Here is a 27,349-nt window from a genome sequence, read left to right on the forward strand (position 1 = left end):
ATGTGAAAAAAATTATTTCCTATGTGTTTAAACATATTATTATTTATATTACAAAACCTACATGTTAAAACATTTAAATTAAATATACTTTCAGTACCCACTTTACATAATCCAATAACATATAAAGCAAACATTCAAAGTCTTAAAAGTCAACTTTTATTGTGTTTCACTGTGTTGAAAATTACAGTAACAATGCCAAACAGTTCCTACAGTATATCACACATTTGCTGCAAACATGAGGTCTATAGTGTGATAAAAATATATTTGATACATTGCACAACACATCTAGTGACATTTTCCCTTTAAATTGTATTCATTTTTTGCAATCATGTATTTATACAGTCAAGAAGAATAATTATTTTTCAATGCATCCATAAGCACACTTTCAAAATGTTTTGATGAGGAGCCGATAAATAAATAGCACACGTTTCTGTCATTGAGAAACAAAATATATACCGTACTTGTAAATTATATCACAGTTTCTTCTCACTTGGCTTTGTTAGTGCACACAAGTGCAGGATAAAAAAAATAAAAATAAAACGTTTTGTGAACATACAGCGAGCTTCATTCTTTCATTATGTGGAGTGTGGTTTGAGTGTTGTGAGTCCTATAAATAAGTTATTTTTGAGCATGTGCAAATGCAAAAACACAAGTGACAGAAAAATATGTATTGTTGCCCTATATTATTGAAATATTTGGCACGTCTTCCCTGTATATCTTCCCTGTAACCTGTCACAGTGTTCCTTCAGAAACAATTCAACTCACAACAAAGTGAATAAATTAGTTGCAAACCTGAGAAATTCATCTGAAAAAAAAAAAAAAAAACTACACGAGAGCAAAAGTGAAAATCTGAATGTACAGCAGCACAGAAAGGCAACCGCTCTCTGCTGGATCTTCAAGCACATTCACATCCATTCCAGAGATTAAGGCAACTGTGTATGAATACATCCCAGAACAAGCAAAAATATCTCATACAATCTGTGATATAACTCCCCAACCACAATGTATTTCTTGTCATTTACACTCGAAAACAATGCAATTTAACCAAATGCCCAGATAACATGCTCCATCCTATTTAAATTACCATTCTTTGAATTATAATTTACATTAAAACCAACAATTTCTCTGTACATGCCAAATGAGGATCAGCCTTCTGTTTCAAATATTTTAAAATTATTTCCCTTTTTCAGAGATGAGACAACAAGACGAGATATATCACTTGTCTTTAGCTTTGTTGTCAAGCTGGAAAAGCTCCAGGATTTCAAGCATCGCCTGTTTAATGTGATTTCCAAAGCGGTGAGAATCCTAAAAATAACAAGGAAAAGTGAAAGAGATGAATATATTATTGTGATTAATCGCATCTAACATAAAAGTTTGTGTTTATATAATATATAGGTGTATGTACAGTACATATATACAGTACCAGTCAAAAGTTTGGAAACACAAGTATTTTTAATGCTTTTGAAAGAAGTCTCTTATGCTCATCAAGCCTGCAGTTAAAAACAAAAACAAACAAAAAAAACAGTAATATTATGAAATATTATTACAATTTAAAATAATGGTTCTCTTTTTTTAATATATTTTAAAATGTAATTTATTTTTGTGATGCAAAGCTGAATTTTCATCAGCAAGTACTCCAGTGTTTGGTGTCTTATGATCCTTCAGAAATCATTCTAATATGATGATTTGATACTCAGTTATTATCAATGATGGAAACAGTTGTGCTGTTTAATATATTTTTTTGGAATACTTTTTTCAGGATTCATTGATGAGTAAAACGTTAACAGCATTTATTCATAAAAACAGCATTTATTCAAAATAAAAACATTTCTAACAATATAAATCGTTACCATCACCTTTTATCAATTTAACGCATTCTTGTTGAATTAAAGTACTAATTTCTTTAAAAAAAAAAAGTTATTGTTCCCAAACTTTTGAACGGTAGTGTATATTGTTACAAAAGATTTCTATTCTAAATAAATACAGTTCTTTTTAACTTTTTATTCATCAAATAATCCTGAAAAAAGTATCTCAGGTTATAAAAAAAATATTAAGCAGCACAACTGTTTCCAACATTGATCATAAATCAGCATATTAGAATGATTTCTGAAGGATCATAAGACACCAAAGACTGGAGTACTTGCTGATGAAAATTCAGCTTTGCATCACAAAAATAAATTACATTTTAAAGTATATTAAAAAAGAGAACCATTATTTTAAATTGTAATAATATTTCATAATATTAGTTTTTTTTTTTTTTTTTTTTTTTTTTAACTGCAGGCTTGATGAGCATAAGAGACTTCTTTCAAAAACATTAAAAATAGTAGTGTTTCCAAACTTTTGACTGGTACTGTATATATATATATATATATATATATATACATATATATATATATATATATATATATATATTTATATACATATACATATACATATATATATATATATATACATATACACATATATATATATATATATATATATATATATATATAAAATATAAACACAAACTTTTACATATTATATGAAACAAACTTTTATGTTAGATGTGATTAATCGATTTGACAGCACTAATTATATTACAAATTATTAATGATTGTATATATGATATTATATACTGTATTATTATATTTGAGATAGAATAAAGTAAACTCACGGTCTCTGGGCTAGAGTGTTTGCTGGATATGTGGAAGTTGATGAAGTCTTCTCCAAGAATAATATATGATACACCATAACCATCATCAGCAACCTAAACAAAACACATATTGGTCACATACTGGTAAAAGAAAATAAATTAAAATATGTAATAAACACTTTTTCCTTTATAAACCCCGAAAACATGTTATTAAGTTCCGTAAAATATATGTAGCGTTCAAAAGGTTGGACTCAGTAAGTTTTCTTAAAAAATAAATTCATAGTTTTATTCGCCAAGGATGCATTAAATTGGTCAAAAATAACAGAAAAGATATTTTCACAAAAAAAATGAAGCAGCACAACTTTTTTTTAAGATTGATAATAATGAGAAATGTTTCTTGAGCAGCAAATCAGCATATTAGAATCATTTCTGAAGGATCATGTGACACTGAAGACTGGAGTAATAATGCTGAAAATTCAGCTTTGATCACAGGAATGAATACAATTTTAATAGATATTCAAATAGAAAACAGTCATTTTGAATTATAATAATATTTCAGAATAATATTAGTGTTTTTACTGTATTTCGGATCAAATAAATAAAGCCTTGGTGTGCAGAAGAGGAATAAATTACATATATTAAAACGAAAAACAGATATTTTAAATTGTAACAACATTTCTCAATATTACTGTTTTTGCTGTACTTTTGATCAAATGAATGCAGCCTTGGTGAGCAATCATACCAAAATCATACCAACGCATTTCCAGGTAGGACACAGTGTTAGAAACAAGATGTTGAACTTAGGCACGTCCCGATTTTGCCAAGTTAGACGCGTTCCTGGGTCAACATATTTAGCTGATTCTGGAACAACATTCCCGTCCGAAATTTTAGTCCTAACCATATCCTTACCCCTAAATCTAACTCTACCTATAACGTATCCCTAAAATCAGAGGGAAACGACAGCTGAACAACACTGATGTAGAAGCACCTAACCCTGGTTTTAAGCCTAAACTTGACAAACCGTAACCTTGTCCCTCAAATCTGATTGGTTGATTGGAATGTTGTTCCAGGATGAACAAATATGTTGATCCAGGAACATGTTCCACTTGGTGAAATCAGGTTCTGCTTGAACTAGGGCTGGGCGATATATCGCATGACATTGTTATGCGCATCTCGCCAGTAAAGCCGGGGTTTTGATTAGTAGTAAATCGCCATCACCTGCTTTCAGATGGAGCGGCATTTACTACACAGAGCCGTAGTTCACTGACAAGCTGAGCCATATCGCATTAATTATCACGGACGTATATAAATGCGATATGGCTCAGCTTGTCAGTGAACTACGGCTCTGTGTAGTAAATGCCGCTCCATCTGAAAGCAGGTGATGGTGATTTACTACTAATCAAGGAACCGGCTTTACTGACGAGATGCGCATAATGTCATGCGATACATCGCCCAGCCCTAGCTTGAACTTACCGGTCCAAATCCACCTCCGCTGGTGACATATTCGGGATGTTTCTTTAAATCAAACAGCTCGACCTGTTGGAGAGGAGTCTGACTGGTGGACAACCTCCAGGGCTCGGACAACACCTGGAACAAACCCAACCCGTCACAAACTATACAGCTTCCAAAGGGCTCTTATATCAAAACTGAAAAGTTTTTAGGTTAAAAAATCTATGAATTAGTAGGGGTGGAACGGTACACAAAAATAGAACGAAAAGTGTAGTGTAGTTTGAAGTGCTTAATATAAAGTACATCCCATGTTTAAAGGTCCCGTATTATGCCCCTTTTCACAAGATGTAAAATAAGTCTCTGATGTCCCCAGAGTGTGTATGTGAAGTTTTAGCTCAAAATACCCAACAGATCATTTTTTACAGCATGTTTAAATTGTCATTTTTTGGGGCTCAGAAAAACGCGCTGTTTTTGTGTGTGCCCTTTAAATGCAAATAAGCTGCTGCTGGACGACCCAGGGGGCGGAGCTTCGTCTCTCAGGACAATTTCATCTCACGGAATGATGATAATATCAGAAACTCTCAGTAACGGTGTTCATTTCGAGTCGGACAATAATGCCTACAGAGTCAGAGTGCTGTATAGAGATGGAACAGGTATAGTTTAGTAGTTTAATTACGGTTATAACGTATTTGTCATCTGCTTGTATGTATCCATTATTAATAGCCTACAAGTCTGCTGTTTCGGACCAGGTCCGAATGATGATCAAACATATACTGATGAGTTTAATAAAGTTTATTGTACATCACACAAAAGATGAAGCGTCAATTTTACTTCAGAAAATCACCGTAAGAGCTGAGTAAACACAGTAAGCTATAAGAAGTGCGCAAGTACATAAACGAATTTCGGCAGAGTTGAGGGAGCATTTTCTTTAAAAACAAAATAATTCCACCTCGTCTTCAGCGGCTGCCTCAGATTTCGGGAGTAAATAGAGAGAGCTATGTGGATGAATACATCCAGCAACACCTACAACGCTTGGGAGACATTCTCGTCAGTGCAGCAGCTGTGAACTCGATCAGGGCGGGGCTATGTTAGAACGGCAGTGTCTGTCAACACTCGTGGGCGGGGCCTGTGCTTAGTGACGTCACTAGAACAGCATTCTGAAAACAGGTCGTTGGGAGACACTGCTGATGATTTATGGGGATTAATAAAAAAGGAGTGAGTGGATTTTTATCACTATTGGGTGGTTGTGTACACACACTGCCAACACACATTTATGTCCAAACAGCACGCAAAAGTGAATTTTGCATAATAGGGGACCTTTAGGAGCGTTTTCACACCTGAAAGTCCGCACCAAGGTCCGAACCAAAGTTCATGTTTTGATACATTTTATACATTCGGTAAGTTCTGGTTTGGTTTCACATTGCAATTATTCGAGTGCACTAAAGAACTTTACACAACATACTTGCGTCCTGTCATCATCATCTGTGTGGGCTGCTTCTTTACATTGATTGGTTTGTAAACGGACGTGCGTCTGACGGAGCGTGTTGTCAGTTCGGCGGGTAACTTTGACAAGAATAAAAAAAATAAAATAAAAAACTTTGACAAGAATGAATGAACAGACGCGTATCGTTGCAACTATACTGTTATTACTACGGCATTACTCCTTGCAACACCATATACTAGAGGCTAGTTCAAATTCGCCAAATGAACGTCCTCGTTGTGCGAACATTTTATCGTCGGCGGCAGGAAAGGAGGAGAAGACTGCAAGCAATCCTGCGAGAACCACCGGAACTTCCTGTAAATGGTCTGAAAGTCCAAACCATACAGAAAATGCTTTCACAGAGAAACAAACCAAACCTTTGTTCAGTTTGATCCGGACCGAGACTACCTCTTTTCGTCGGACCAAATTTCGTCTGTTTTGTCCGGACCGTGGTCCGGGGGAGGATTGTGAATGGACGTGCGTCTGACGTCAGCGTGTTGTCAATTCGGCGGATTTTGATTCGGATCAAACTGAAAAGTCAGAAAATCCGAACCAAACAAGGTAGGTGTGAAAGGGCCCTAAGACAACTTGGACGGTGCACTTATCCTACAGAAGCTCACTCTGTAAACGTTGTTATTTTTATTTTTTATTTTAGATTAAAACGAAAATGAAAATGCTTGGTAAGAATACGTGTACCGTTGCACCCCTTTGAAATGGCACTTTATTTTGTGACAGGTCTCAAACCTCTTTGAGGAATGCTGAATCTTCACCGAGGTACTTGGACACTAAGTAGAGGCAGAAAAGATGGCGGTCGATGCCGTTTCCTGTCATGGCCAGTCTGTACATATCCTGGTGCTTTTCTGCTGCCACTTTCAGCAGCTTCAACTTCTCTTCTCTCTGAGAAAATAAAAAGACATGTTGGAATTAGCAAACACACTCGCACTGAAACTAGCTAGCCGTTTAAATCAACCCCACCGTTGTTTTTTCATTCATCATGGCTCGGACGAAATCGCAGGTCTGAGTGGTGCAGGAGCGCACGGTCTCAGTGCGGCCCTCTCTGAACAGACGCGTCATGGACGCTTCGTACGTCAGGCAGAACTTGCCTTTATCCTGCAGGAAGAAAAATTTAACATATTATACAGAAATCTGATGAGGAATCCAGAAAGATCTAAAGAATCTCATGGCGTGTTCACACTTGTAGTTCTCTTGGATCTTTTGGTCCGGACCAAAAACGTAAATGATACAATTTGTCCTGAGAACTCGTGAAGAGCTTATAAAAAGGAGACAAAACAGCGGTAGGAATTCCTTGGTCACACACACAAACGAAGATCTGCTGCGAGGAAACGCACTTCCGACGCCTGTACCGAAGTGTGATGGACAACATTACTCCTATGACGAGAAAAAACAGGTATGCTTGAACGTTCAGTCCTTTTAGGGTCGCATCACGTCCTATTTTTGGTTCGTTTACATGTTTTTGGTCTATGTTGCTTTAATATTTCACCCGAACCGCACCGCACCAGAGTTAGTTTGAAGGTGGGCCGAGATCCAATGAAAAGGTGCGTCTCGGTCCGCTTGTTTGGTGCGCACCAGGGTTCGGATGGCAGCGTTCACACTTATTCAAATGAAATGCACTAACAGAGCAATCGCACCAGATTTAGGGATTCACCGATATGAAAATTTTGCCCAATACCGATAACCGATAATTCTTTATATTTGAAAGCCGATAACCGATATGTTGGCCGATATATAAATCCAAATTTTTATATAATTTTTGAGAGCCTGATTACAAAAGCAATAATTTTATGTAGCCAATATGACTTAACTGTTTCACTTAACTGTATTTTCCTTTTTTGAAGTGATTCCAATCATATTTTAAGCAATTCAAAACCATCTTGGCGAACAGTGCTAACAGTTCGAAAGGAAACAATCCATTATTTATCAGCTTTAATATATCGGCCAAATTTTCTTATCAGGCCAATAACGATAACATTAAAAATGAACATATATCGGCCGATACCGATATGGAAGCCGATATATCGTGCATCCCTAGTTTTAATCGAACCCAACCTGGGGTGTTTCCAGTACAACGGCATAATTCACTGCTTCACTACCATAGTACGACGCATTGTTGAAGAAATCAACTAGCTAGTCACGACTGTATTGTCGCCAATTGGTCGTTCAACCACGTTGGTTTATGACGTCACGCACACGGTGGAGTAATAACTTCTTTTAATGAATCTGTTTGAGATCGAATCAATGCTAGATGTTTTTCTGTAAATTACGAACATGGCATCTGAGGACTATTTCTCATTTTTCTCAGTTACTTTGCTTTATTTCCATATTCAATCATAGGCTCGTTCTTACGTACTAGAGCACTCTTCAAAAACGACGCTTTAAATCTCTTGACAAACTAAAAGACGTAAAAGACATTTGCAAGTATTCTAAATAAAAGATATAGATTGTACTGAATGTCAGCTTGCTTATTTTGCTCAAGATTAGGATTTGAGTCCACATGTCGTGCAAACAAGAAACTGTGCTTCTAACCACAGGTCGAGAGCTGTCGTTCCAAACACACAACTTTGCGATGCTGTTTGCGAATGTTCATTGGAACGATGGTTTCGGGAAACAGACTCGTTGAACTTTGCTGATAACGACGGAACTTACGACCATAGTTGGCTAACGATGCTTTTGGGAAACGCAGCCCTGCCAAGTGTGAACACACCCTCAGATAACCTCTCGTACTCTGAAGTGTGCCAGCTGGAGGGCGATCTGAATAAAGCCGTCAGGGCTTGTCTTGCATTTCTTGATCATGCCTTTGCCAAAGTCGCTGAAGGGGAATATGTGCATGTCCACATCATCCGCCAGAGCTTGGGCCACTTTCAGAGAGCTGTCGATCACTGTCTGGCACTGTGAAGGAAAGAGGTATTTCTATATTAAACTATGAAGAGCAAGTGGAGCATGTCTAAAGTGCACAATAAACATCTTAACTGACCTCCTCTGGGATGTCCCACTGCAGTCTCTGGGGTCCCGGGAGGTTGGGGTGAGGGTTTCCTTTGCAGTGTCCATCCTCACTATAGCCCAGTCGCACTGGATCCGATGACAAGACGTGCTACCACACACATACACGCAAAATATTTATAAACATTACATTACATGCACTAATGTTCAAAAGTTTGGGTTCAGTAAGATTTTTTGGGGAAAGAAATTAATACTTTTATTCAGCAGGGATGCATTAAATGAATCAAAAGCAACAGTAAAGACATTTATAATGTTACAAAATAATTTCAAATAAATACTGTTCTTGAGAAATTTCTAATCATCAAAGAACCCTGAAAAAAAATCTATCAAATCTAACACTTCACATATCTCAATATTTCAATGAATTGGTTTCTTCACCTCCCACAAATGGCCAATGATGGGAGCATCGGCCCAGGAGTGTTCTCCATTCAATCCCATAGTGCCGTTCTTGAACACAATAAGGTTGAAAGACTTATCGAACCATCTGGAGAAAAAAAAAAACACAGACAATGAAGTGAAATAATAATTAAAACACTATTGTGTTTGGGGTTGGTAAGCTTTTTTTATGTATTTGAAAGAAGTCTCTTCTGTTGACTAAGCCTGCATTTATTTGATCAACAATACAGTTAAACAGTAATATTGTGAAATATTATTATAATATACAATAAACTTAATATTTCCTTATTTTAAAATGTAATTTATTCCTGTGATCAAAGCTGAATTTTCAGCATCATTACTCCAGTCTTCAGTGTCACATGATCCTTCAGAAATCATTCTAATATGATGATTTACTGCTATTATTATCAACGCGGAAACAGTCGAGCTGCTTAATATTTTTGTGGAAATCGTGATTGTTTTTAGGCATCTTTGATAAAAAGAAAGTTCAAAAGAACAGCATTTATTTAAAATACAAATCTTTTGTAACATTATAAATGTGTACTGTCACTTCTGATTAATTAAATGCACCCTTTTCTGAATAAAAGTGTTAATTTCTTTCAAAATAAAATATCTTACTGACCCAAAACTTTTGAACAGTAGTGTACATTAAATTAAAAATGAAATTATTTTATGTTTCGAAATAAGGGATTTTATTATCTAATTTAATTATAATCAAGAGAGCTCTTAGTCACCTGTCATAACACTTTCCATGGAGCAGAGATTTGCCGTAACTGTCCAGCGATTGGACCGGATTGTCCGGCTCAAAACGCTGTTCGGTGTCATCCAGAGTAACAAAGAAAGCGGCCTTCTCCACAGCATCCAGAGACTGCTTGTTCTTCCCGCGACTGAAGAACTGTGTGCGGGCTTTGGCCCAGGGAACTCTGGGTAATGAGGAACAAAAGCATAGATATAATCACTTAGCTCATTGCATGTTCTTTAATTAGCTTTGATCACATTTCATTGAACAGAAAGAGAGGAAATACAGTTTGCTGAGATTTGTAGATTTAGCAGCCGCAGAATGTTCTCTTCCCTTAAAGGGTTAGTTCACCCAAAAATGAAAATTCTGTCAGTAATTACTCACCCTCATGTTGTTCCAACCCCGTAAGACCTTCGTTCATCTTCGGAACACAAATTAAGATATTTTTGATGAAATCTGAGCCATGTCTGAATCCTCCATAGGCTGCTATGTGACCGAAACTTGCTGGCCCAGAAAAGTTATTAAAGAGATCGTTAATATAGTCCAAGTGACTCCAGTGGCTCAATCTTAAGTATATCAAGCGACGAGAATACTTTTTGTGCGCAAAAACAAACAAAAATAACGACTTTATTCCACTATTCATTTCCTTCTCTCTGGACCTCTAGTTGGTTCGCGTAGTGTTTTTGCGCAGCGCGTCCGTGTTACACGTCACCACGTAGGCTCACTATTGGCCGACGCTGGTCATGTGTGTGATGCGTGATGACGTGCAACACAGACGCGCAGCGCAAAAACACTACGAGGCCCAGAGAGAAGGAAATGAAAAGTGGAATAAAGTCGTTATTTTTGTTTGTTTTTGCGCACAAAAAGTATTCTCGTCGCTTGATATACTTAAGATTGAGCCACTGGAGTCACTTGGACTATATTAACGATCTCTTTAATAACTTTTCTGGGCCAGCAAGTTTCGGTCACATAGCAGCCTATGGAGGATTCAGACATGGCTCAGATTTCATCAAAAATATCTTAATTTGTGTTCCGAAGATGAACGAAGGTCTTACGCGGTTGGAACAACATGACGGTGAGTAATTACTGACAGAATTTTCATTTTTGGGTGAACTAACCCTTTAATTACAGAAGCCATATTATGCCCTTTTACAAAGTCTTGATTTTGTTTTTGGGGTCTTCTAGAAAAGGTTTGAATGTTCAAAGAACGTACATTTTTTTCACATATTTGACATTGTTGCCGTGTAACCGGTCCTACTCGACCCAGTCCGAGCGGGACTCGAACCAGGGTCTTCGGCGCTAACAAGGACGCTAAAGACCGCAACCGTTAATGTCAGTTGCTAGCGCACCTCTTGAGGCCAGGGGAGTGAGGCTTACACGCACAACTCTTACTGGCCTACGTCCGTTACAGCATCACCTCTCTTCCTCGTCTGTCAGTAATGCTCTGTTTAGTTCCTGTCTCTATGAAGCCTATTCTAAAGTCAAGTCACCTTCAATTATATATATTACAATATGGATTGTTTCAAAGCAGCTTTACAGTGATAATAGGAAAATGAAGTAACAGATTGCTTTGGCTTTACAGCAGCTCTAGAATAAAGTTATTATCCAGCTAAAGTTAGTTTTGATTGATTCACTTCAAAGTGCAATGAGCTCTGATTGGTCAGCTGGTGCATTGTGGGTGAACATCTGATGCATAAGGCACACAAAATTGGAAACAATTCAGGAGTTTTGAAGCCGTCAGCTGATTGGTTGAATTCTACAGAATTTCTGGGAGACGTGTTTGTCGCGTTCTTTAATGGTCTGCCTGGAAACAAAGCTGTTGTGAAGCCAAACCCCCTCATGGAAGAAGAACACCATCATGTTTACAACTGTGACAATGAGCTCTTATCAGGATCAAGTAAACGCTGGATTTTCAAAAGTAAGTGAAGTTCGTGGCATAGACTCTTTAAATGCACCTATGATTTTTACACACCAGTCTGTTATTTTAGGGACATCGACGTTACATTTTCACACCCCTAAACATGAACTGTGATTGTTTCTGCTGTCAAGTCTGTAGGTCTGGCTATGCGAGACAAAGGCCACGTTCACAATGTCAGTCCAAATCCAATTATTAGTGTATCTGATTAGAATATGATCTAAAATTATTGATGTCCACATTGTGTATCGCAACTGTTCAGATCCGATTTGTGTGTCCCATGCCGCTCTTTCGTTTTCCAGAATAACTGCATTGGTTTCTATGGCAATAACGTTGCGTTGGTAGGTATACGCCAAAAACAACAACAACAACATGGAGGTGTTTGTAATTAAGATGTCGTCTTATTTACAATGTGATGGATTTTTTTAAATTAATCACAACTAACATTTATTTTTCTTGCAGGAACAACATTCATATGCTTTTGAATCTTAAATGTTTAAAAATTCTTTTTGGCGAAAACTCGTGACTTTGAGTGTGTGAGTGTATAAATAACAAATAGGGGAAATGAAACTAGACAGATGTCTAGGTTTCAAAACTTGTGATTACGAAGTAATCATTAAAGCAGAGTTTGCTTATACCTAGCAACAGAAGGGTTTGTCTATGAAGAACCAATCAAATTGTAGGGAAATTATGTAATGTATCATGTCACTTTCACCATGCTCTTTTTCTATAAAAACTGTGGTATTCGTGTTTGCTGGTGGGATTCTCTCAGAAATTTGTCAGAGATCCTCCGGCAGTGATTAAAGCTTCTTCTTAGGGGATTCTCTGAGACCTGCTCGGGAACTCTCCCGGCCGTGATTAAAACATTTAAAGGACATTTGCTGAAGTCTGTCTGTTTATTATTGCTGCGCAGCAAGTTAGTTAGGGGAACAAGTTAGGGTAAGGAACTCGAAGCCAGTTGTCGACTGTAGACGCAAGAGCTAGAGTATAAAGATTATTGGGTGTCGATTGTAGACGCCCCAAAATATTTATTAAGTGTCGACTGTAGACGCTTAGGTGTCGACTGGAGACACCCCAGGTGTCATGATCCTGGTATCGTTCTCTTACTCTCTTCCTCCCTCTTCTGGTCACACTCATTATTACATCCTTTCACACACACACATCCTCATTCATTATCCCATTCAGCTGTTACTCATTACCTCATCTCTACACTCTCTCTCTCCACCTGTTTCCCACCTTCTCTGATTAGACTCTCTATTTCTTGGCTTTCTTTTCCTTTGTTCTTTGTCAGATTATTGCCTAATGCTATGTACCTGTTTGCCTGCTATCCAACCCTGTCTTGTCGTGTTGTGTCCTGTCTGGTGCGTTCTCCTGACTAACTGCATAGTTACCTCGCCTCTGCTCTGTCCAACCTCCAGCTACGTGAGTGGTCCACGGTTTGGCGTTCCCGTGCTCTCTACGGATCCAGCCTCTCTCTCAACCTCCGGGTTTTCCTGTTACCGGCTCAGACCGAGTATTTCTGTTGCATTACTGCCGAGAGACTTTCTGTTCCCTTTGACTGAGATAATCTTCTGTTGGATTTAATGCTGAGAGACTTTCTGTTGGATTTTATGCTGAGAGACTTTCTGTTGGATTTGCATGCCTTGCGGCCACCTGTGTTCTTTACCTGAACTGTATCTCAACCATTAAATATTGTCAAATTGCCTTCTGCTTTTGGGTCCTCTCTCCTTGCACGTGACACCAGGTACATTTATTTATTAAGTGTCGACTGTAGACGCTTGGGTGTCGACTGGAGACGCCCCAGGTCAATTTATTTATTAAGTGTCGACTGTAGACGCTTGTGTGTCGATTGGAGACGCCCCAGGTAATTAGGTTCCAGGTACGTAGTTAGGTTTAGGGAAAAATCTACCACAACCACATGACATAGTGTAGCCTGTGGACTACTGCGTCTTCTGAGGCAGCGGCAGAATCGTAGGAGGCTGGTATGAGCGGCTTTATTACGTGCTGTCGTTTCCACCGGTCTCAAAACATGTTCGTTATATTGTCATTTTCTGCTCGTCCGGCACTTTGCAACAAAACAATCTTGTTTCTGCAGCGACTTTTGGCATGTTTCGTTGGGGATATTTTGGGGATATTTTATTTTATTTTATCAATCAATAAATTCCACTAGAAACAAACCTTGTTGTATTATTTTATTTTTATTTAATACTGTGAAGCTGCTTTGATACAATCTGTATTGTGAAAAGCGCTATAAAAATATACTTGATTTGATGTTTCCCACAACGATGTCTGACGTTTACTTTTACGTGGCGTGAGAAAGTCACATAAACCACGCAAAATCCTGAAACGTTGACTGAAACGGATTTCCAGAAATGCAATGTGGAGCACTGAAGATAGCAATGTGCTGAAACGTTTGCTTGCTGGTGTCTATTCTGTTTTTAACCCACATGCACTTTTTTGCACGATGCAATTTAAAAAATAAAATGTTTTCGTAGACTTTCAGTCTTGAGTGGATCAGTGTGCGGCCAGCCACCCTTCTTGTTTATTAGAAATGCAATGTGAACAGGATTTCAAACCAAATACGAATTTAGCTCGAAACGGATTTGTAAAAATCACATTTTATGTGATTTTCTTTGCCGTTCGCACTTGCTAAATCTGAAGGGATTTCAATTGGATATGCACAAAAATCAGATTTGGACTGACAGAGTGAACGTAGCTTAACACACTACTAACGCAACTCAACCAGGCCCCGTCCCTTTTTCTTGCATATGTTTTGGACAGGGATCATTTAAATGAGGAATGTTGTGATGTGTTCATTCCCAGAAGAAAACTCAAGACTACAATCAAGGAGTTTCAGGGAGTTCATGAACTGTGACACTGATATAGAGAATAACTCCTTTTGGAGTGACTATGTAACTTTGAACACCATTTTAATGCTCCAACAGCAACATTACACACTAAAGAAAGTTGAAAGTGTAAAAAAGCATAATAGGTCCTCTTTAATGCAATCTCATTGACCATTTAAAATCTCTCTTGTTTTATAATTTTACCAGGCTGCCAAAAGTTAAAATATTCTAAAAATAAAATAAAATAATAATAAATAAATAAAAACGCCACCTGTCGCCCGCTGTCAAAGCGGCCAGCTTCTCCTCTCCTGGCTGAGGCTCGGACTTGTCCATCAAGATCCTTTCAATCTGCTGCTCAATTTCTCGAGGCAACAGCAACCGTCCGTCGTAAAACATCCACACCTTGTAAAAGCGGCCCTTGTGGAATACGGCGATGTGTTTGCTCTCATTCACATGCTGAAGGACGTCTGATGAAGAACATGGACGTGAAGGATGGAGGTGTATAAATGTGCATGAAATCAAAGTAACATTATTCTGTGGCTCATTCAACAATTATTTGTGCAATTGAAGTTGTATCATATTTAGACTGTATTTGTTATGGGTTAAATGATTAATGGTGGTGGTCAGAAAACAATGATGAGAAAAGCAGGTGGGAAAAAAGGCAAAGTACAGAAGAAAGGCCAAACGCTTGTTTTCTACACTGAACACATATACATTAAGACACGCATTACATGACTACTAACCAAATATATAAATATGAAATATTGATTTGAGTGAAAAAAAGATTTATGTAAGAAATCGGCTGCATGTGACAACAGTCAATTATACAGTTTAGTGGCCATTATGCAAAAATATTTATATTAGAATCAATGGAGTAAAACTTTCCATAGAGCTGTGTAATAAAAATTATATTTTATTATATTATACAAAATATATAATTTTAATTTTAAATTATATATTTTTATGAAGTACAAGTTTGATTATACTGTCTTGATTATACTACATAATTATATATTTTATGTAGTACTATGAAATAATTCATAGTAATAAATTAGTAATACATTATTTAGTATTATTACACTATAAATGCTATATAATGCTATATAAACACTATAAATGGACTCTGAATTATAGTTATTCAAAATTATTTATATATATATATATACATTATATATATAAATACATATATATATTAGTTTAGTAATAATTTATTATTAGATTTTAATAGTAATAATTAGCGACTATATTTCATAGATTTCACTCACATTACACTTTATTATATTTCATTATCATTATATTAATTTTCTAAATGTCATAAGTCAAAGTCATTAGTTGGTAAAAATTAGAACTAATTCAACATTTAAAACTACTCACACTCTTGTTTCCCATTTGATTATTATATTACATTAATTTTCTAAATAATACTGTAGATCATGAGTGATCTGATGATAAATGATACTGTAAGTCATAAGATAAAGTATATTAGTTACTAATCTAGAATCAATTCAGCATTTAAAACCACTCACAAGCTTGTGTCCCTATTGAGTTTATGTTATAAATGAGTGGCAATAAAATAACAGATATCTTTCACTGGAACCACTGCATGACGGGTGTAAAAACAAGCTATTTCCTGGTTAAGATTACAGGTTAATCATTAAATCACACAAGAGGTTATCAAGTTATGAAACAGTTAAGCGCATGTTAAGCACACAAAACAAATTCCCCGCCATCTGCTTCTTAACATCCGCTATATAGAGTTCAGTGTTTAAAGCAAACCCAAATCACAGTGGTGTGAACCAAACCGACTAGTGCATGCATTTATTTAGGCCCACAGCAGTCACTCACTAGCATCTAAAAGCGGATTAATTGTCAAATAAAGGCGGGTGAAGCAGGCTCGAGGGAAGCTCTACCTGCTTCTACACCTGGAGTTCGACTGGTGTTGAACATACGCTCGTACTGGGACGAGCACATGGGGATAGTATTTAAAACCATGAGCTGTGAAGCAGAAGGGAAGGTCAAACACTAACAGAGGAACAAGGAAGAAACCCAAAATACCACTATGGAAACCTGGAGGGGAAAACAGAGTAATGGAAAACTGGAAACAAAAAGAAAAAATTGGGAGGAGTGAAGTGAAGGATCATCAGGAGGAATGACTTCGCCTCCAGATAACAGCACAGTACTGGCTACAGTCAAATTGATAAGCAAATGATATCATCTAATAACAATTTCAAAACAGTGTTGACCAATATATTGTTCAGGCTGATAAAATGTATGATATATGCTATTTTGAGATTATTTGTAAGTGTTTACACGTGTTTTCCAATGGTCTAGGCCAATTTTTACGGTGACTGATTTAAAGTTTAAAGATTGCAAAAGTTTGCAAAATGAAAAATTCATAGAATTGCTGAAATTAAGACAATAATACCAATTAAAATGTTTTATACAATATCATGGCTGTTACCTAACAAGATATTAGTTGAATTGTTTTCTATACTGTGCCCTCCACTAATATTTGCACCCTTGGTAAATATGAGCAAAGACGGTTGTAAAAATAAATCTCCATTGTTTATCTTTTTAATCTTTCACTCAAAAACTTTAGATGAAACTAAAAAAAAGAGCTTTTTGGCAGCAAACCCACCAGATGGGATTGGTGCACACAGGGATAAAAAGAAGTTTTCTGCTTTGGTCTCAACTGATTAATCATGAAATTATATGATATCATATAAATTGTCCATCATTGTCCACCCTGCTCTCTAGAAATCAGCCAATAAAAAGCCTGCATCAGTGGACCACTGTAAGTGAATACACAGCACTATTCTAGTGTCTACTGTGCTGTTGTCCCGAGGCTGAGTCTGCATGTTTCTGGAGCTGAGGAAGGAGCGCGGGTGAGCTGTGGGTCGTGTCGGACGAGCCCCTCCTCTTACCTGTCTCAAGCCCGGGGATGCGGGACGAGTTAAACATCCGCTCCCACTGTGCCGAGCACAGCGGCACGCGATTCTCCAGCAAGAATATCTGTGCATGTGGTGTGTGAGTACACATAGCAAACACAGCAACGTCCGGGTGCGAGGAACAAAACAGAAGATCGTTTATGAGGGGGGCTCTTTCACAGTCATGCAGAAAGAGTAGAGAGGGTTAGAGAGAGAGAGAGAGAGAGAGAGAGAGAGAGAGAGAGAGAGAGAGAGAGAGAGAGAGAGAGGGAGAGAGAGAGAGAGAGAGAGAGAGAGAGAGGGAGAGAGAGAGAGAGAGAGAGAGAGAGACAGAGGCATGGTATAACAGGACAAACAGCCTTTTCAACATGGGTCTACTGATTTGGTCATTATACAGTACAAATGAAAACAAAACAAAATCAACAGACACCAACATGCACTAAAACGAATTTGACATGAAGTAGGAGAGACAAAACATTATTATAAAACAATATATAGCACGACTGCAAATGTGATATTGATTTTACTCAACTGTTCAATAAATAAGAAGTTAACATTGTATTATATTTTAGACACAATATTGTGACACAAAATTTGGCCAATGAAAATATTACTTATAAAGCCAGAGCAGAACTGTTGTGTATTTCCGAACAACACACAGCGATATTTCGTTTCGGTGTTTTTTGAATCTGTGTTTTAAGCGAATCAGTCGGTGAACCAATGATTCAATGGTCCATTCATAAAGAGAGTCATTTACTTTTTCATTCCTCAATGAATCAGCCATTTGAATGAATCAAATTAATGAATGACTCAATGTTTTACTCATTTCGACATTTACTGCCACCTACTGGCAGTTTTAGTTATTTATTTAGAGTATATATTTTTTTTTTTCATTTTTCCATATTGATAAAAAAAACATGATTCTGTAACCATTTACTCACCGTCATGGCCGTTGAAGCCTAAACGTTTGTGTAGTAAAATCTACGTCGAATCAAATAAAAATATTTTTTTTCTAAAGCTACTTTTTGTAATGTCTTTTTGATGCTTTTCTCATTTAACACAATAACGACTTTAAATGATCTTTTGGGGGTAATTTCTCAGCCGAATTTGATGTGTGATTAATATGTGATTAATTAGATTAATACATTTTACAATATTACTGTTTTACTGTATTTTTACCAAATAAACGCAGCCTTGGTGAGCATCAGAGACTTCTTTCAAAAAACATTAAAAAAACGTACAAACCCCAAACTTTTGATTGGTAGTGTGTATGTATACTTAATAATATATCATACTGCGTGTAGTATAATTCATTCACTGCACTATCAAATTTAATGATTTAATATATATAATATAAAACGTAATTATCATGTAAAACTATATTATGAAATATTTACGGTTATCACAATATACCGTGACTAATCCCAAGATTTAGGCCACCTCTACTGCATGCTATAGAGCAACATTAGCTTTTACTAAATGTATCTACAAATAAAAGCAATAAACTAACCAACTAACCCAAGCCTCATCTTTTACTTCTGTGAAGTCAAAGACCTTGTGATCATTAAAGCTCAATTTACAGAAGAAGTTAATGTTTCATCTGAAGTTCTGAGTAGTGCTTTACCGCCACTGACCCATACATTACCCTGACCTATGAAAAACATTAACAATCCAAGAGAACGTACTTTACTTAAGGGAATAGATCACCCAAAAGAGGCACTTTTAAAAAGACCAACTTTTAAACATGGCCCATTATGACTGATCAGTAAAACCGGAATAATGTGAATAAGATTTGAGAGTTTTTTTGGCCTGTTTCACACAGAAAGCAATCGTATGACTTCAAAAAGCTTGATAAATACATAAGTCATGAGTCATATTGACTAGTTTCATGGTGGTTTTTTTTTGTTATTTATGGACAATGAGTTGTATGGAAAACAGCGGCTTGGACATTCAACAAAATATCTGTGTGTTCCACAGAATAAAGAAAATCATGCAGGTGACAAGATAGCGAAATGCATTACTTTTAGGGCAAACTATTTCTTTAAATCTAAGATCTATAATGTAGGCACACCAAGGAAGTAAAAGAATCGCAGAATCCACACCACAAATATAACAATAACGGCACAGAGTATATTGTTGGAGTTACTTTCAAAACAATTTTTTCTAGCTGATGAACGATATAGATAATGATAGCCAATCCTGCTTTAAATACTGTAGCTTGAGCATTTAAAGCGGCAGATGATATAACTGCAGCACATTTTTATTATAAACAGAACAATGTTGTGCATTGGTGTGGACATTATCGTTATAGTCATCTTTATAGTTATCGTTCTTGGTGTGAACGGGGTTTTAAAGTGGATATTCTTCAAGCAGACACTTAAAAGTGTGTGGTTTCCTTACAGCCATTATCCTTAAATAGAACGATGGTTCAACATAAAACAATTATGTATTGATTTAATATAAAATTGACAAATATGCTTGTGTTAAAGACTCTTTTGTGGACTCACTGGTTTGATCTGCGCTCTGTCCAGTTTTCTTCTGTACATCATGAGTGCGTGGATGGAATTACCAGCACGGGCAGCTTGGATGGAAGTCGGGATCACATAGAGGAAGTCCTGATAAAGACAGAGAAAGTTACATTCACTCCACTGAGATGTTGCCATTGAACAGTGTTATGAATTACAGATATGAATGTATTACAGGAACAATCTCCCTTGAGCAACCTTGAGTTAAATTAGTTACAATCAACTTTCCAGTCACCATCTCTAAGCCTTAATCGCTACACTACACAAATTGGTGCCGTGACCCGGATGTCAGATTTTAAAACAGTTTGTGCTACAAGCTTTCATATGTTAATGGATTATTTTTGAGTTTCATCATCTTGATTATGTTTTTGACAACTTAACTATTTATTTATTTATAACAAAAAACGAATTAACCATTTCATAACAGCCTTACCATTGCATAGTAGTTGCTGTTGACCATGATTGGTCCTCGACCTCTGAGATAAATATACTCTTCCCACCAGTCGCTGACCTGAGAGGATGACAGTAGAACCAAATCTCAAATAAAGGTACATTAAGGTTCATAATTTAAGAAACTTCATGCTATTTTGAAAGAAAGATGTACTTGAAATGCACTGACGAGCCAGAACATTATGACCAGTCATAGCAGGTGAAGTGAATATCATTGATCATCTCCTAAGAAGGCCACATATTAAAGGTGCTCCAAGCGACGTCGCATGTTTTTTAGGCTGAAACATTTTTGTCACATACAGCAAACATCTCCCCAATATCCGCTAGCTGCCTGTCCCCTGAACACACTGTAAAAAAACGCGGTCTCTGTAGACAGCCCAGGCTCCGCAAACGGCAACAAAAACAAACTGGGCCAACCTGGACCACGAAACATAACAAACAGTGTTCCAGCCAATAACCGACAAGAATGATTTGGGGGTGGGGGTTGGGGGGGTTAGTGCACGTGCACATGAAGGAGGGTGTGGGGAGTGGAGGAGAGAGAAGCATGAAGAGGGAAGTTAGCTAGAGGAGAGATGTCCTAGACAACGACAAAGACTAACGTTATAATTATATTCTCTTGAATTTTGATATGGCCGACACACAACCAAAGAGACAACGTTCCGATGAACAAATAGCAAAGAAGAGGGAAAAGGAGAAGGAATGCGTGAAGTCCCGAATTTACTTCATGACTGTTTCAGGAAGCACGGAAGGGAGGGGGAGGGGACGGGATGAGGAGGAGGGTTTTGTTTGACAATACTTCGAACGTCAACAAGAAGTGACATCACCCAACATCACTTAGAGCACCTTTAAGGTCTGGGTAGATCAGTTATTGTAATCAATGTGTTGGATGCAGGAGAAATGGGCAGGAATAAAGATGTGCTGGACCAACAAGTTCAATCCATGGAGGCTAAACCTCGCAACCTTCAGGACTTGAAGGATCTGCTGCTAACCTCTAGTGCCAGAAACCACAGGACACCTTCAGGGGTCTCGTAGAGTCCATGCCTCGGCGGGTCGGTGCTGTTTTGGCAGCACGCAGAGGGACCAACGGCAATATTAGACAGGCGGCCATATTGTTTTGGCTCATCAGTTTAGGTTCCAAGCCATTTTTTTAAACAGATATAATAAGACCGCATTTTTTTTAAATGTTCCCCAAATCCCTCAAGAAAAGAGTACCTTTGAATAATAGGCGCAGTGTGAACTTACGTAATTGGATGTCCACCAGGATTTGAGCTTCAAGTACCACTGCAGTTTGGGGCCCAAGTTCTTCTCAAAGTCCTTTGCCAACCCCTCCATACGTTTGTACTGTTCATCGTCCATCAGAGGATGAGCTGACTCAAGGTACTGAAAAAAAAAATATATATAGGTGTGAAGAAGTGAGGGTACTTTTTAAAAAAAATGGTTGAAATGGTTGAATTTTCAAATGGTTGTCACATTTGATCTATTAATGAATAAGATCATTTTAGGACACAATGAAAATGCTTGACTTACTCTTCTGATGGTGTCTTTTACAGGAGGCACTGGCAACCGCGGCAGTGAACTCTGGAAGCTGTAGAGCATTGGCTTTTGCCCAGAAAATAACTTCACCAATACCTGAGGTGATAATATTGGGTCACGAGTCAGACGAGACAAACATGAATACTTTCCAATGATAAAACCAGACATATTCCAGTGATATCAGAAGAGCAACGACACAATGACTTGGAGAACACTTCTAAAGAAATATGCCATTTCTGGAACAGTGCTGAAATTATGTTAGAAAACAAATTCATTAAGACTTTGGACTATAGCTGAATATACATAGGAAAATATTTACAAAGCTGGGTTGAAGTGTTAAACGAGCACATATGGACAGAGTCATATGGACTACACAAATGGCTATTTCTTTTAGGTAAATTATTCTTTTAAGTGAAATTCTCCATCAGGGCCACACTCACCAGCCAAATCTTTGTTCTCAGGGATAAAGATCCATGGCGACTGAACATCCAGCCATGCCAGGACAGCAAGCACTTAAGGATGTTCCTCATAACGAAAGTCACAGTAATCCACAATCCTGTCCCAACCAGCACACCACCAACAATACGCTGCCCTTCTTCTGTGACATACTTACTGCAGGCAAACACAGCCATTAGGTGAGAAATAATCAGCAATGCCCTGTAATGCTATGGTAAAAATTACCATAGTTTCCACCAAAATACTGTAGTTGCTAAAAAATGCTGTAGGATAGTAGTTTGGTTTTGCTTTCAGTACACTACTGTAAAATCATAATAAATACTGGATGTCATTTCATGACAGTGGTGGTAAATACAGTTGATTTATTTGATTAAAATAATACTTTAATATGAATTTCAGAGACATGGGATTGTTTGTTTTGTGACTGCTCATAAAGTAAGCGGGCAGACTGTGTGTGATATAGTAATAAAAACTGTTCAGGGAGTTACTTGTATAACATTGTAATCTGTTTTGAAGATAATAGATTAAAAAAACAAACTACAAATAGAAACCTTTGATGCTTGAACTTTCTGCTCTCCTGCTCTCAAGGTCATTAGTGCAGTTTACTGCATATTACAGGCATCATGGTCTATGGACCTTTCATGCTTTACAAAATGTTACCATTGTAACCAAAAACAAAACAAAACAAAACAATAAAACACAACAAAAAAGTACTACAAAACAAGCAATCAAAAGTTTGCATATGACTGTGAATGTCTGACAGATAATTATTCAACCCCCATTGCAAATCAGGTTTATTGGCAACATTTACAGACTTTCAGCTGTTTGCAGTGAACAAATCAAACAAAAAATAATTGAAATAGCTCAACACAACAAATGTTTCATGTGGTTTCCCCCAAATTCAACTGAAAATTCAACTTTGAATGACTTCTGCAGTCTCAAAATTATACACCCCCCTGAATAGAATCCCTCACAACAGCACAAATCTGCAGAACAGGCGTCGTCTCAAGCACACCTGATTCAGCTAATCAAGGGCTTCATTAGTTGCACCAGGTGTGCTTGAGCTAGAACACATGAAACATCTGAACTAGCTCGGTTTGTTGAGTGTCACGATGAGGAATGGGCTAAGATTCTCAGAAACGCTGCCAGAAGCTGGTGTCTGGTTATACATCTCATTTGCAGCAGGTCATAACAGCAAAAGGATGTTCTACTAAGTACTAAAGATGCTTGCCATGAAGGGGTTGAATCATTTTGAGACTGCAGAAGTCATTAAAAGTTGAATTTTCAGTTGAATTTGGGGAAACCACTTAAAGCATTTGTTGTGTTGAGCTATTTCAATTACTTTTGTTTGATTTGTTCATTGTAAATAGGGTTGGGAACCGAAAATCTGGATAAGAACCGTTAGTGTTTTTAAAAAATACCGGAACCGTGCGAAATTCCTAAGTTTCGGTTCCGAAAACGGTTCTGGTGCGATGTGTGGGCGAAGTGCTGGGAGCTTAAATCCTTTAATAGCGACGTCACACCTCATGAATATTAAAATAGTAATGAATGCACTGGCCCTCGCGCTACACATATACGTTTTGCGTCAGATATCAACGCAGAGAGAGAGAGATAATATGTTTACATAATAAAATATTATGTTTCACCTGTCTGGATCTTACATGTGTGTTCAAGCATATTCTACCCCTTCTGAGAGGGTATTCTCCACTGCTGGAGATACAATAAGCTATAGGAGAGGTCCCAAATTATCCTAGAGAATGCAGAAATGTTTATTTTCCTTCAGAATTTTTTTTGCAACAATTGCTAAATAATATGTTGAATTTGTTGACATTGCCAGTCTGTTAAACTCATTTGACAAGTATAAGAAATAAACACAAAAAGGATTGTGCATTTTCCCCTAACTACTATTTTTTTATTAGTTGTTTGAATAATTTGTATTGAATGGGAACCGGAACCGAAACCGGAATCGTTTGGTGGAAAATTTCTTACGATTCCCAACCCTAATTGTAAACATCTGAAAGTCTGTACATTTTGCTAATAAACCTGATTTGCAATGAGGTTGAATAATTTTGATTACAACTGTATACTTTCTCCCAATAACAGATTCCAAATACATTGTTAATAACTACAGAATAACAGATGACAGTTTATCAGTGGGTTACCTGATTGGTAGGTGTGTCGATAGTTTAGTGAATATCCCAAGGGAGGGGTCTATGTTGGCATATTTGGTGGTGGAACCATAACCCACCAGAACAACCAGGAGCCCTGAAGGACTTCCTGGATAGACCCCAGTCATGACACCATTCTACAGAAACACAGAATAATGTAATATTACAAATGTAATATATAATATTATAATATAAAATAATATAATATACAATATCATATACAGTATATCACAGTTATAATACTACTTTAAAAAAACACAAACTATCCTCAAAAAATCAATTCAACGTTGTGACATTCCGAGTGCTGATTAGATAGCACTATTCATGTACATTAACTACTTAATCAATTCCAAAAGAAAGTCAGCTATGAGGTCACCTTGAACCTGATGAACCTCTTCTTCCAGGAGTGAAGGCCTGACAGGTAGACCTGGCGCAAGGCCTCGTGGCACAGATGCAGGTCGATGCCATCAGGAGTGACGGTGAACTGGAAGGCCACCGCCTGATGCGCTTCTGCCATGCTGACTGCACACTGTCACTGCCTCGCTGAGTCAAAGAGCCTTTATAGACAAGAGACATAAAGTTTTATTGGAGAGATTAGCTAAATGACTCACAATTCAGAAGAATGTACTGAAACTGTATAAATCATTATTATTAATGTGAAAAAAACAACTGCTCCATAGAACAATGATGGTATCAGATGGTAATATCAAAGACTTTAGATATACAAAGATGGTGTAGTCATATTACTATGAATGGGAGAACCTACAGCACACAATATGGCGGAATAAGCCCCGCCTCCTACATAAAAGAGCCAATCGCTGGTTGGTAAAGTCATTGTGCCTGTTTTTAATTGTGATTTAGAAACAAAATTTGTTGACAGTTGTTGTCAAGACTTCATTGGTGATTTCAAATATGAAATTTAACAGTAAGCTTGGTGAACAGCTTTGTAGAACTTGATGTTTCCCCATTCAAAGAGATAAGAGCTTGCATTCAAAGATGGCCGCCGAGTAAAATGACTAGCCTCAAATGGACTTCGGTAATAAATGTAAAAATTGCTTCTATATTGCATTTTTTTTAAATCTAATACAAACATTGCATTACAAAGTATATCAGAGTTTTTCACGAATTTAGTAGAATTGAAAAATTATCATTATTATAGAAGGGACATGAACAAACATTGTAACATTATAAAGCCACCTAATGTGAATTTCACAATATGTTGCCGTAATAAAACATTAGTTGTAATCTAATCACATTTGTATTACTGTTCAGTGTGACCTCAAGCATTTAACTGCAAGACATAAAGCGGATTACAGAATGTGCTTCGTTCATGACCTCTGTAACTCTTTCACAAGTGTTTGTATTGTAAACCTCACGCTGATGTAAATAAAGATGCAGGGATGTTTTTTGGAGAAATCATCATAAAATGAAAGTTTAATGAGGTTATGAATTGAGAAATCAAATTTTCCTTGATATTTTGGGTAAGAGGTCTTTGTACCATTAAAACATCCTGCAAGTTTCATAGCTTAAAATGTCCTCCTCATTATAAACAAAGTATTTATTTAATCAAGCTCCGAAAACAGCTCGTTTTGATATTGGGTGACGTGAAGTCACACGGGCAAATATACATTTGCAGATCACATGACACTGATGAACAGTTACATCATCACACCATAGGCCCCACCCACTGCCGTTCAGTCACTAAAAGGGATAGTTCACCCAAAAATGAAAATGATCTCATAAATGACTAACCCTCAAGCCATCCTGTGTGTATATGACTTTATTCTTTCAGCTAAACACAATCGGAGTTATATAAAAAAAAATATCCTGGCTCTTCCCAGTGAATAGAGTTTTTGAAGCCCAAAAAAGCATATCCATCCATCATAAAAGTAATCCATGCGTCGGGTCAGAGGTCACTCACCCGCCTGAACTAGACCTGCGTACGACCGTTACGGAAGCAAGTGATTATAGTTATTATAAAGTTATAAATATGTAGATTTTTCTTACAAAAGCGTATCGCTTCGCTTCAGAAGGCTTTTGATTAAAATAATGTTTTATTTTTTGGGAACATCTATGGTGACAATCATACCTGGCAAAACAGGTTGATATTACAAAACTTTAGAGAAGAAATTGTGGATTTCTCACAAATTTACTTTAGTGCCCAGTTGATTTTAGGTGGATTGTTCAGGAACGATCGGAACACCATTAATGACCCTTTTTTGGATTGTTTTCTTTTTGTATTCGTAGACAGTTCCAATACACTGATATATTTAATCTAAATTCCCAATTAAATTGTCGTGATGAATGGAGACAAAGGAATTCTGATAAGATAGACTTCACTTGGAGTAGCCTAATAAAGATAGATGCTTACAATCTAGAACTGACTTTTGGTTAACGTCTGAGGAACTTGGAAATAAAATTCAGGAGATTAACATTGTGCCTTTTGTCTTCAGTGACCATAAAATGATCCATATCAGTCTTGAAGATACAAGAACTCAAGGATTCAATTTCAACTACTGGAAATTAGACAATTCACTTCTTGTATACAATGTAAGAATAATGTTAAAAGTATGATAAGGATATGTTACAATAATGCTAAAATATAACATTGTAGCTTATATGAAACAAATTGGGAAAGAAATATGAAACTAGAAAATTTGCAATCTCAAGAATGAAATAGCCAAAGCCAAAAGGAACAGAAAATGATATAAATTTTAATTATACCCAATTAATTAATATAATTCTAAAGAAATTCAACATATGGCTATAAAAAGAGAAGCTCAAACATATTTTAAAGCCTTAAATCTATTCT

At 36.9% G+C, this 27,349-nt stretch overlaps 1 protein-coding gene across 8 annotated transcripts in view; it reads right to left on the reverse strand.

The window, feature by feature from the left end:
• Nucleotides 1–138: 138 nt before the first annotated feature.
• The window catches only part of cpt1ab (carnitine palmitoyltransferase 1Ab (liver)), a 28,900-nt gene continuing 1,689 nt past the window's right edge, over nt 139–27,349 (reverse strand). For 4 of the 8 annotated variants that reach the window (XM_084094269.1, XM_084094271.1, XM_084094270.1 and 1 more), the window contains exons 2-19: nt 24,914–25,094; nt 24,532–24,674; nt 22,354–22,525; nt 21,908–22,009; nt 21,623–21,760; nt 20,364–20,441; nt 19,913–20,020; nt 16,389–16,473; nt 14,750–14,945; nt 9,713–9,901; nt 8,961–9,066; nt 8,557–8,673; nt 8,307–8,471; nt 6,540–6,674; nt 6,309–6,461; nt 4,109–4,222; nt 2,657–2,749; nt 139–1,305 (exon numbers count right to left, since the gene is read on the reverse strand). In XM_084094269.1, the coding sequence (XP_083950395.1) occupies nt 1,216–1,305; nt 2,657–2,749; nt 4,109–4,222; nt 6,309–6,461; nt 6,540–6,674; nt 8,307–8,471; nt 8,557–8,673; nt 8,961–9,066; nt 9,713–9,901; nt 14,750–14,945; nt 16,389–16,473; nt 19,913–20,020; nt 20,364–20,441; nt 21,623–21,760; nt 21,908–22,009; nt 22,354–22,525; nt 24,532–24,674; nt 24,914–25,054 (2,325 nt within the window). In that variant the 5' untranslated portion in view covers nt 25,055–25,094 and the 3' untranslated portion in view covers nt 139–1,215. Of the gene's footprint in view, nt 1,306–2,656; nt 2,750–4,108; nt 4,223–6,308; nt 6,462–6,539; nt 6,675–8,306; nt 8,472–8,556; nt 8,674–8,960; nt 9,067–9,712; nt 9,902–14,749; nt 14,946–16,388; nt 16,474–17,402; nt 17,491–19,912; nt 20,021–20,363; nt 20,442–21,622; nt 21,761–21,907; nt 22,010–22,353; nt 22,526–24,531; nt 24,675–24,913; nt 25,095–27,349 lie in introns of all 8 variants that reach the window. The other 4 variants (XM_084094265.1, XM_084094267.1, XM_084094268.1 and 1 more) reach the window with 1 other exon arrangement.

This window comes from Abramis brama, assembly GCF_963993115.1.
Source record: "Abramis brama genome assembly, chromosome: 20".
Classification (NCBI taxonomy): Eukaryota; Metazoa; Chordata; class Actinopteri; order Cypriniformes; family Leuciscidae; genus Abramis; species Abramis brama.